General features: G+C 41.6%; 1 protein-coding gene across 1 annotated transcript; it reads right to left on the minus strand.

Moving 5' to 3' along the window:
• Positions 1-7,414: 7,414 nt before the first annotated feature.
• On the minus strand, positions 7,415-7,999 carry LOC126719168 (uncharacterized). The gene has a single exon (XM_050421753.1). It carries the CDS (start codon positions 7,997-7,999, stop codon positions 7,415-7,417), a length of 585 nt encoding a protein of 194 aa, XP_050277710.1.
• Positions 8,000-12,817: the final 4,818 nt, after the last annotated feature.

Genomic DNA, 12,817 nt, shown 5'->3' on the forward strand with positions numbered 1-12,817 from the left:
CTGTTGGAGTGATGTTTGCTATCTGTTCTAAATGTTCATATGCTGTTTGTTATTGCATATCATGGTCGTGTTAACCTGTCTCCATGACAGTTGTTGCGTCTCTCTTTGTCTTGGTGCACTTTCACCAAGTTTGATGCACATATTGATTTGAGCTTCTGTGGTTTGTTGGAAGGATTGTTTGGGTTTGCACCATATTCAGTCTAGGTTTTTATATTGAAATATTGTTTATACTGAATCTTGTTGACAATCTTTTGTGGGGTATTGTTGCTTGGTTCTTTTCTGTTGGTCTGTTCTCTTGCAGATGTCTCGTCGATCTTCCAGGGGTAAAGACATTGTTGCTGACGAATCAGCATCCCCAGTTGCTAAAAGGACTCGTCTATCATCTCAAGCATCTCAAGATCCCAATGAGGATAGATTCAGAGTTCCCCTGAACTTACACGCCTACTCAAATGTGTTTGACAAGTCCACAACTATAGTGGAGCGGGTAGTAGAGTTCAACACCTTAGGGACTACATTCATCCCTCGAATCTTTGAGAAACGAGACTGGGCAAACTTGTTCGGAAACTTTGATGATCCAATGGATGAGCTGGTCAAAGAATGCTTCTCCAATGCCTCTGATCTTGGACCTGTCCTCGTTTTCTGGGTCAGAGGAACAGAGTTTAGTGTTACCCCAGACTCCATCGCAGATCTTCTCAGCATCACCAGACCTCAGAATGTGAATTTAACTCCCTATGATGAACGAAATCCAGAGGTTGGGGAAATTCTACAAATCCTAGGACACGATCATGAGGTGTCTAGTGCAGGAACTTCAATCAGCACCGCAAAGTTTGCACCTGAGTTGACCATACTGAAGTTGATCATGTTCACCAACCTCTACCCACTGTCCAACACTACATTCATCAATCTTGGAAGAGCTATATTTCTGTGTGATCTCATTACCGGAGCCCCCATTGATATATGTGCTCACATCTACTACAACCTGAGGAAGACCGCTTGTCGATCTACAGCTCGAGGAATCATTCCATTTTGCAGTCTCGTCATGAAGCTCATCCTTAATGCAGGCATTACTCCTCCTGCAGATGGTAAAATGTTGACTCGTCAACGTCCCATTTCTTTGTTCACTCTTCAAGCAAGCAGAAGTCACTCCTCCAAATCACCAAGACATGCTCACATCTCTCCGGGTCCTTCATTTGCCCCTGACTCAGAGACACCTGCACATACCACATCTGCATCTCGTGATGTTCCTGAAGCTTCACCGGCTGGTTTTCCGCAAGCACAAACTGCTTCTCCTACTGACAGAGTCGGCAGTGTTCTTGAGCATATTCAGAAACGGATTGATGAGCTTGTGGCACTTCTCTACTCCACAAACAACCATGTCCAAATGCGACTCGAGACTATGGAGAATCAGCTAGATGAGATTCAAAGAAAGTTGGACGAGAGTCTTTAGCTATTCGTGACAAAAAGGGGGAGAGCATTCAGTAAGGGGGAGAAAAGTTCAAAGGGAAGTGTGCATAGCGATAGGGGGAGTACACACACACACATATTTTTGTTTTCGTCTTATCTTCTAAACTAATGGTTATTTTGGTTTTGATACACTGTGTTTTGGTGTATAACTGTTTCTAACTTTCTTCATATACTCTTGGATAAACTTTTATATATGTTTAATGATGTTATTCAGGTTTTTGTTAGTTTGTACCCATATGCTTTTGTAAGCTTTGAGGGTTTATGTTTTATGCATAGTTTGTAGGCCTTGTGGTATGTACCATGCTTAAGTGCAGCCTTTATGCTATGTGAAATCAGTATTTTAAATCTAAATGTTCTGCATTGTGGTTTATGTACTGTCACTCTTGTGCCCTTGTAGGATTGTTCCTAGATGCATATGCCTTGTGTGCTATGCATTGGTTGAGTGTTGTACATACAAGTGTCTTGCCTTGTGCTTGTTAACTTGTATGTCCTTGTGTTCATTCCAAGTGTGAATGAACACTGTGATCACTACTTTGTGGTGTTCACTTGGTTGATCAAGCCATGATTTGTTCATTAACTCCATCTTATGCTTGATCTTATATTGCCTGTTTCATATGCATTTATAATTTTCTGCTTACAATGATCATGGTGTATTGTTGTGTTTCAGGAGTTTATGTTCATATGATTCAAGTGCTTCACAGCTTCTAGAATTAGGTGTGAGTGAGTTTTGATCAACTGTTCCCAACTCACATGTTAAGTCTAGAGTCTGTTTTAGGGTTTTGTCACGGAATAGCCAAAGGGGGAGATTGTAAGGTTGAATTTATTCAACCATCTAATTGGCTTTATTCCGTGCCAAATTTGCTTGTAATTCAGCATTTAGTAACCCTGTATTTAGGTGGGATTGTTGTAAGGGTAGTGAGTGAGATAGTGTGAAGATTGCTCAAGAGTGTGCAAGAAAACAGAGTGTCGCGGCTGGGACTCGCGACTGGACTTGCGGCTTCAACCCGCCAGAAGATGCACACGTGCCAAGCATGCTGGAAGATGAACAGTCATGCTAGCTGGAGCACTACAGGACAAAACAGGACAACTGGCCATACGGTTAACTCGCGACTGGAACTCGCGACTCAGTCAAGCCGCGAGGTCAAGCCGCGAGCCACCCCTGTTTTGGAAAAACCTGACGTTTCGCATTCCACTCCTCTTCAGTATAAATACCCTTTTAACCCACGATTGAAAGAGAGCTTCCAGAGAGAATTTTGAGAGAGAAACCCTAAAGAAAAACCAGATTGTTTCACCCACAATCTCTACCTTAGAGTCTCATCAAATTCCCTCACTCTCTTCCTCTCCATTGTCAAATCCTTGAGAGGCCTTTATACCAAACCTGGTTCTCACCATTATCATCCCTATGAGACAGTCGTTTGGAGTTCTGGGAAGCAGTTAGGAAGGAGTCAATATTCATTGGTTGATGCTACGGTGTAGTAGCGGAATCCGGAAAGCTAGAAAAGAAAAAGGTTCGGCGCAACCTCGTTGGAGCAAGAAGCTTGGAGGGCTTAGATGCATTGGGTAGATTAGGCTTGGAGGGTCTATTGCTGTCCTTGTATCCCAACTGTATTTTCTAGTGGATTGATTACCGCTTGGAGGGCGGCGGAGAGTTTTTTCGCCGAGGTCTTCGGTTTCCTCTTCGATAACATATCTGGTGTTATCGCTGTGTTTGCATCTTCCTTCCTCTCTATCTCTGCCTTTACATTAATCTGCTGTGGTTTATTTTGATGTGGCTTAGATAGTTGTTTAATCAATTCTATGATATAGCATATGTTAAGTTTCCGCACACTAGTTGTTTAACATATTGCTTGTATTGATTAAATTGGTTTTTGGGGGTCTAAACGTTCAAAAGTGTTTTTGTACACGTTTTTGGACTTTCAGTATACATCTATAACTACTTCTTCCGTCTTTCAACTCTTCAGTTACATGATCCCATGCAGGATCACATTTTGCCCTCACAGATGAAGAATTAGCATTAGACCCGGTTGTAGAAGCACGTTCATTAGATGGCACAGAGGCAGATTCCATTTCACTCAACAATTTCAGACTGTAAACAATATTTCACAAACAATAATATGCTGTAAATCAAATCCACAACATACAATCCACAACATACTCAGTAAAATACAAATACACAGTAAACAATATGTCAATATTTCACAAACAATAATTCTCTGTAAATCAAATCCACATCATTGATCATACACAAAATCCATAACACACTCTGTAAAATACTCTGTAATTTATATTTCACAAATAGTAATACTCTGTAAATAAAATCCACAACATACTCTGTAAACTAATAATTGAAAGATAAAAGTAACAACTTACCAGTGAAGTCACAGAATGGAGAACCTAAGATGAAGCCGAGAACTTGAATGGAGAATCTGAGATGAAGCTGAGAGAAATGAAAAAAAAAAAAAAAAAAAAACCGAGAAAAGAAAATTATCAAAATCAAAATCAAAATCAACTAATCAAAAAATCAAGTAATAATTGAAAGATAGAAATAGAAGTTACCACTTAGGCACTTACCCAGTGAAGTCCAGTGAAGTGAAGGAATGGAGAACCTGAGATGACCGAGAGAAATGAAAAAAAAAAAAAAAAAAAAAAACAGAGAAAAGAAAATTATCAAAATCAAAATCAAGTAATCAAAATCAAGTAATAAAATCAAAAGAAAAGAATGTTACCTTACCTGATGAAGCCGAGAAGTAGAAAGCAGAGCACTTTAGAGGGCGAGACCAAGAACCCGTAAGGATGAGAAGGAAAAAACCCAAAAAGAAAAAAAAAAAACCCAAAAAGCAGAGCACTGTACTTCAAACCCGTGAGCTTGAGTGAGGCGGAGAGGAAGAAAAATGTTTGAGGCGGAGAGGGCGAGGCAGAGAGGAAGAGACTAGAGAGTGTGAGCTTGAGTGAGGCGGGGTGGGCGAGTCAAAGGGCAGAGAGTGTGAGCGGCAGAGAAGGCGAGGTAGAGAGAGTGAGGAGGAGAGGGCGAGGCAGAGAAGGTGAGGCAGAGTGTGAGGCGGAGAGGGCGAGGCAGAGAAGGCGAGGCAGAGTGTGAGGCGAAGAGGGCGAGGTACAGAGGCAGTGAGGCGGAGAGGGCGAGCGGCGACTGGCAAGGCAGTGAGGCGGAGAGAGTGAGGCGGAGAGGGCGAGGTCTGAGCGGCGAGGCAGAGAGGCTGTGAGCGGTGAGGAAGAGAGGCTGTGAGCTTGGGTGAGGCGGAGATATTGAGATCGGAGAGTCTGAGTTTGAGAGTGAAAAATGAAAATGACAAACACAACAAAACTGAGTGAGCTTTAGGGTTAGGAATTAGGATCCCAGCCTAAAACGACGTAGTTTTGTTGTTTTAGGCCTAAAACAACAAAACTACGTCGTTTTAGGCTGGGAAAGGACAAAAAAAATTAAAAAATAAATAACCGGTCAGTAACCGGTTTAACTGTGCCGGTTCCCGGTTTTCCGGTTGAACCGGCCGGTTTTTACTGTTCCACGGTTTTTTCATTATTTTCGGTTTTTAAGCATAACCGGACCGGATTGAAGGCCGGTTCCTGATTGAACCGGTCGGACCGGCCGGTCCGGTCCGGTTTTTAAAACTATGAGTATGGGGTCCATCCAGCTCGGCTCTAAGTTGACTTGATGAATCTAGAGCAAGTCCTTCCTTCTTAGGGTGGGGGTGCACAAATCCTCGACAATTATCACTCGGGGCAAATTCGATGCCAAGGAGGTGGCAAGGGTGGCCAAGGAATCTGCATGGGTATTTGCACCTCTGGGGATATGTGACAAGTCAAAAGATTCAAACTTTGTTTGCATACACCTAACCTGACCCAAATATTCTCGCATTCTTGTATCCCAGGCTTCCAGCTCCCCTTTTACCTGACCGACAACCAGTCTCGATTCTGAGAACACTTCCATTGCCTTTCCACCCATTTTATGGACCATTTCCATTCCCACCAACAAAGCTTCATATTCCACTTCGTTGTTGGTAGCCGAGAATCCCAACCTTAAGGACTTTTCAATTATGATCTTTTCAGGGGATATCAGAACTAGCCCTACTCCTGCTCCCCACTGGTTCGCTGCTCCATCCATATATACTTCCAGGATGGGGAGTCTTGTGTGGAGATTAGGCCAACCGGCTTTTCATCCATGCCATGTTGCTTCATCTCAGCTTCTTCTGGAAGCTCAACGAACTTGGCTACTAGATCAGCGAGAACTTGGCCTTTCACAGAGGTGCGAGGCATCTACTTGATGTCGAAAGCCCTTAGGATCGTGTCCCACTTAACAATCCTCCCAGTATAATCTGCGCTCCTAAGTATGGACTTGAGCAGTAACTGAGTTAGAACTACTACGGTGTGTGCTTGGAAATAATGTGGGAGTTTCCATGTAGCATGTACTATTGCCAAGATGGCCTTTTCCAGTGATAAGTATCGCACCTCAACTTCATGAAGTGACTTATTTATGTAATAAACTGGTCTTTGGATGCCACTGTCTTCTCGTATCAAGACAAAACTTACTGCATGAGAGGCCACTACCAGGTAGGCAAATAAGACCTCGTCCACTTCAAGACTACAGCACATTCTTCTATCCATTCAAACCCTTTCCACTTATGCAATAAAAGGAAAAAGGGTCTGCACCTATCGGCTTACCTAGATATAAATCGGTTCAAAGTAGCAGTCATCCCTATCCGTTTCTGCACCTCCTTGGGATTTCGAGGTGCTTGTAAGCCATTAATAGCCTTAATCTGATTTGGGTTCACCTCAATTCCCCTGTAAGTCACCATGTATCCTAAGAATTTTCTGGAGCTTACACCAAATGAACACTTTGAAGCATTTAGACGCAGCTTGTGCCTTTTCAGAATTCCAAAGATGCTCGTAAGATCTCCTACATGCTCGGACACCACTTTGCTTTTTACAACCATATCATCGATATAGACTTCAATGTTCTTGCTCAATTGTGGTTCGAATATCTTAGTCATCATCCATTGATAAGTAGACCCTGCATTTTTCAAATCAAAGGGCATCACTTTATAATGATAGTTTCCAATGGGGGTGACAAAAGTTGTCTTCTCTTGATCGTCCAATGCTAATGGTATTTGGTGATATCTTTAGAAAGCATCCAAAAAACTCATCCGAGGATGACCTACTGTTGCATCCACCAACTGGTCTATCCTCGGCATAGGAAAAGGGTCCTTGGGACAAGCCTTATTGAGGTCTGTGAAATCCACGCACACTCGCCACTTTCCAGTCTTCTTTTTCACCACCACCGTGTTGGCTAACCATTGCGGATAAAAAAAACTTCCTTAATAGTCCCTGCCTGCTTGAGCTTGGCCACCTCATTCCTGACAGCCTCGGCGTGCTCTTTAGATGGGCACCGAGGTGGCTGTCTCTTCGGAGTAATGGAATGATTAACATTGAGTTGATGACAGATAAAGCTTGGGTCTATACTTGGGGCTTCATACGCATCCCATGCAAACACATCAACATTTTCTCTGAGGAATTCGACCAATTGCCCCCTCTCCTGCGAAGGTAGTTTAGCCCCAACCTAAAAAAATTTCTCCGAATCATCCCTAACGATTACCCTCTCCAGATCTTCATATTTTGCCTCGTCGGCTGGTCCACTTAAGGGTAATGCCAGGGTTTTTGATTGCTATAAACCATTATCGGCGATGACCGAGGTCTCCGCTTCTGGCCGATGTTGGATAGCCGCTATCAAGCATTGTCGGGCTGTAACCTGACTTCCTACGATCTCCAAAACCTGACCTCCGAATGGATACTTTACCTTCTGGTATAGAGTAGAGGAGACGGCCCCCAGTATATGAAGCCAAGGTCTACCCATAATGGCCGTGTATGGAGAGAAAACGTCCACGACGATGAAGTCCACTTCCACCACATCCATACCGGTCTGCACAGGTAATCTGATCTAACCCTTTGGGACGACCATTCTTCCCTCAAAACTCACCAGAGGAGAACTGTAAGCCGCCAATTTCTCAGGTTTCAAATTTAGGCCCTTATATAAGTCAGGGTACATTATATCAGTAGCACTGCCTTGGTCAATCATCACCATTTTCACATGATACCCACCAATTCTCAGTGTGACCACAAAAGCATCATCGTAAGGCTGTATGATTCCAACCTTGTCCTCATCTAAAAAACCCAAAACCAACGGGAGGCCCATCCTGGCTCTCTTAGGCATTGAGTTATACTCCTCGGCTGGAGATTGGGATACCGACATTACTCTGGACGGACAAGATTCAGTCCTTCCAGGGGCAGCAAAAATAACATTTATTGTGCTGAGGGGGAGTCTCGAAGAAGCATCTCCCCGCATCTCTGAGCCTGCTTGACTTACCCAACCACTAGAATGATGCAAGAGTTGCTTCAACTTCCCTTCTCGAACTAGCTGGTCCAAATGGTCCCATAAATTCCTGCAATTCTCAGTTATGTGTCCATGATCCTGATTATAGTGGAAATAAAGATTCTGGTTGCGTCTCATAGGCTCTCCTGCCATCTTGTTTGGCCATTTGAAAAACAACTCATTATTAATCTTTTTCAGTACTTGTTACACTGGCTCTCGAAACACAGCATTAACCGCCTGGGTGTTGGTAGAACCTGATTGTCCAACAAAATCTTTCCGAGGTCGGTCATTGTTGTACCGGTCCAACCTGAAATCCCTCCTCTCCTAAGGGATCACCTTAGCCTTTCCTTTCTCCTGCAGTTGGTCTTCTTCTACTCTTCTGTACTTGTCGATCCGATCCATCAATTGGTGTACACTAGTAACAGGTTTACCAGTTAGAGATTTCCTCAAATCGTGCTTGGCTGGAAGACCAGCCTTGAAAGTGCTTATGGCCACATCATCGTGCTCTCCCTCTATTTCATTAAATATCTCCCTTCAGAGTCTCACCATCTTGCATGGACATTGACAATAAGGATCCCAAAGGCCGAGGAACCCTACTGCAAGTAATAAAGCGAGCGCCAAAAGCCCGGGTGAGTTTTTTGAAGGAGTCTATGGAGTTAGCCCTTAAACCGTTGAACCACCTCATCGCTATCAGGCCCAAGCTAGATGGAAAGACCTTACACATCAAGGCCTCATCTTTGGAGTAAATAGCCATCCTTTGACTAAAATGGCTAACGTGTTCTACCGGGTCTGTCCGACCATTATAAATGAAAGTTCAAAAACGTGTACAAAAACACTTTTGAACGTTAAGACCCCCAAAAACCAACTTAACCAACACAAGCAATATGTCAAACAATAAGTGTGCGGAAACTTAACATATGCTATAATATGGAATTGGTTAAACAACTATCTAAGCCATAACAAAATAAACCACAGCAGATAATGTAAAGGCAGAGATAGAGAGGAAGGAAGATGCAAACACAGAGATAACACCCGATGTGTTATCGAAGAGGAAACCGAAGACCTCGGCGAAAAACCTCTCCGCCGCCCTCCAAGCGGTAATCAATCCACTAGAAAATACAGTTGGGATACAAGGACAGCAATAGACCCTCCAAGCCTAATCTACCCAATGCACCTAAGCCCTCCAAGCTTCTTGCTCCAACGAGGTTGCGCCGAACCTTTTTCTTTTCTAACTTTCCGGATTCCGCTACTACACCGTAGCATCAACCAATGAAGATTGGCTCCTTCCTAACTGCTTCCCAGAACTCCAAACGTCTGTCTCACAGAGATGATAATGGTGAGAACCAGGTTTGGTATAATGCCTCTCAAGGATTTGACAATGGAGAGGAAGAGAGTGAGGGAATTTGATGAGACTCTAAGGTAGAGATTGTGGGTGAAACAATCTGGTTTTTCTTTAGGGTTTCTCTCTCAAAATTCTCTCTGGAAGCTCTCTTTCAATCGTGGGTTAAAAGGGTATTTATACTGGAGTGAAGAGGAATGTGAAACGTCAGGTTTTTCCAAAACAGGGGTGGCTCGCGGCTTGACCTCGCGGCTTGACCAAGTCGCGAGATCCAATCGCGAGTTAACCGTATGGCCAGTTGTCCTGTTTTGTCCTGTAGTGCTCCAGCTAGCATGACTGTTCATCTTCCAGCATGCTTGGCACGTGTGCAGCTTCTGGCGACTTGCAACCGCGAGTCCACCCGCGAGTCCCAGCCGCGACACTTTGTTTTCTTGCACACTCTTGAGCAAACTTCACTCTATCTCACTCACTACCCTTACAACAAACCCACCTAAATACAGGGTTACTAAATGCTGAATTACAAGCAAATTTGGCACGGAATAAAGCCAATTAGATGGTTGAATAAATTCAACCTTACAATAAATGGTGAATGTGGGTTGATGAAATCACCGAGGAAGACTCGCATCCTCTATGTTCCGTGTGAAGGGTGATTTGGAGACTTGACTCAGCACCTTGTTCATGGCATCATTCCCCAAGCCTTTGCATAGCGGGCTTTTGTACCTACACTGATGGTGGTGCTCCTCTTCATAGGAAAAGGTCTCGCTAGGCGAAGTTCTGGATCTCCACCTATAACTAGCACCATCTGTCTCTTCAGAGGAAGGTTCGAAGCTGGGCGAGGAACGTCTTCGCCGAGCATGACGCAACTCTCTTTTCAACTTGTCGATTTCACGTTGCATGTGTTTGTCATTCTTTGCATGGGAGACTTGACTTTTCCCTCGAGACTGACTTTTACTGGTATGAGTTGTGCGCACACTTCCCTCACGACCACCTCTCCGTTCGAGGCTCCTGCGCGGATTGCCATGCTGGGAGCCCCTTGATTCTGCTTGATGTAGATCAACGTCTATCTAGTGCGGTCTTGCTATTGCCTAATGTGGACCTGCCTCCTCCATCGTGAACGTTGTAACCAAATTTCCTTTAGACTAGATCAAGCTCTTCCTACAGATAGCGCCAATTGTAAGGACTGAAATTGGATTGATCCCAAAACAGGATTGGGCTCAAACCCAAGCGACCCAAACAATAAATTTGTAGAGCGTGGATGGAAGAACTAGATCTATCCCAGAAGAAAAGCGATTAGATTTAGTGATTTCAGACTGTAAGACACAATTCAGATTAGAAAATCTATCCTCGAAATAGTCCAAGTAGTTCGTATCATATGGTTTTATTGAATAATCAAATTGTACAAGAGTTACCGTCCTCCCCTTCTTTTAGTATATCTTTCCATGTTATATATTCCAGCCTTGGTGTCGTCCCTACCACACACATGTAGGTTAGATTCAGAGAACTCCTTCTTGTCCCATCTAGCACTTCCCAGAACTATCAACTAGTAGCTGTAAGGCTGCTTAATCACTGTTCAAGCATCACTTTCACATTAATGAGGGGGTAGCAGCTTTTTGAAGATATTTGTTGCCCTTCTCCTTTTTTATCCTTTATCCGACGTCTAACCCTTAATGATGATGTAACTCCGAAGTAAGTCCGTGATGATATGGCACTCAGATCGACCTCGGACACATGTTGCCGAGAGGGCTTTTGTCGTCGGACGCTTATTGGACCTATCTCATATTATCTCTACTCCTCTCTTCATTCCATTCTCCTTATAATCTTATCTAGACCTCTTCGGATAGTCTAACGTCCTCAGATCGGACCATAAGCCCAGTTAACACTATCTTAATAGTACTCCCTAATTAATTGGCCCCCACAACTAGGTTGATTGAGATTTTTTTTTTTTTTTTTTTTGTTAAGTTTTTGAGTTAGGTAGTTGCTAGTTAGGCTAAGCTAATTAAAAGCGAAGGAATATAAGTTTTTGGAAAGATGAGACTAGAAATAAAAAAATATAACCATTAAAAAAAAAATCTTTTTTTTTTCTTTGGGCTGGGGGGCCCAAGTATTTTTTTTCCTTTTTTTTTTTCATTTGGCCAGGGGGACGAGCCCCCTTGGCCCCCAGGTCCGTCCCTGTGTGTGTATATATATATATTTCTTGGACTTTTGCTAATCTAGTGCCACAAGTGATCTTTGAGTCTTCTGACTAATTTTACCTCTAAGTTATGCTTATCAAAGTTTCTCATTAAATCTAACTTCTTCAACTTTTTATTTCTTGGGCAATCAGATTACAGATAATATTCTCCTCATCATGGACCAGGTAGTGCTACGTGTAGGGTTGACACCAACTTTTGTGGTGAATCACCAGAATTTGATTCATCATAGAATGAAAAGATGAAGAAAACATGGTTGTCCTCATCAACTGTGGGTCATCTCTTTTTGTATAGTGCCTCCTTACTTCATCACGACTCACGACTATAGCTGCTACTTTGGTTTGGTTTGGCTTGTCTTGGACACTCATCAATCTCTGCAGCCACATGTGGACATGTGGATTAAATTATTTTTGTGTTCGAAACCCAGAAAAAAGTACACCGCCTTTGACATAAATTTATTTATTTAATTTTGTGCAGACCACCATATATGATTCCACAAGTTGTAGTATATATATATATATATATATATATATATATGTATGATACTACTAATTAATTAAGATTTATATATTCTGCAGCATAATTTTTGTAGTACATTTTAGAATTTGAATTCATCCAAATTCATTTTTCACTCGGTAAGAATTATTTGAATTTTACATCATGTTGGTCATTTCAACAAAATCACAATACATTCTTCAAACAGCTAGTTATTAAATTATTTTTATTTTTTTAATTTTAATGTAAAAAATATGTTATATACACACACATGCATGTACTTATTATAAATAAATGGCACCGAAATATGGTGTCAAAAATAATTACATATGACAAGTAAAGATAAGCACGTCTTGAATAATTATAATCAATGAAAAAATCATTAGGTCTCTTTAAAAAAAAAAAAAAACAAATTATAAAAATTTTTATTATTAGTTGTCCACATACATTCATTAAAAATGTTTTAAAAGGGTTCTTTCGGCATGGGAAAATATGAAATTTTTTAATAAAAATATGGACTTTAAGCTTAGAATAATTCGATTATATTATAAAATTTTATCACATATAGACACTTGAACCAAAAAAAAAATAAATAAATAAATAAATTCAATGATTTGAATAAAATTATCTCACAAGTAATTTTTAAATAAGTGTGTAATGTTTATTTCACCAACACTATTATACGTGAAGTGCACATCCACTGTTATTAAATTTGTTACTTTTTTCTTTTCTTTTTTTAAAGAGTTTTAACTAACCTCATCCGTTCTTGAATATCTTTCTTTATCATTAAATTAAAACACTAATTAATTTTTAATCTAAAAACAATATCAATTTAGATAACTGGAACCTATTACTCGTATCTCGTTACTTAAAAGTCCTATTAGCCATTGTTAGAGCATCTCCATCAGCTCATGTAAAGTCCTCTAAAATAGAAAAAGGTGCAAGTTT

Source organism: Quercus robur, chromosome 3 (genome assembly GCF_932294415.1).
Source record: "Quercus robur chromosome 3, dhQueRobu3.1, whole genome shotgun sequence".
Lineage (NCBI taxonomy): Eukaryota > Viridiplantae > Streptophyta > Magnoliopsida > Fagales > Fagaceae > Quercus > Quercus robur.

Coding starts and splice junctions, on each gene's coding strand:
- LOC126719168 (XM_050421753.1), bottom strand. CDS start 7,999: ATGGCAGGAGAGCCTATGAGACGCAACCAGAATCTTTATTTCCACTAT.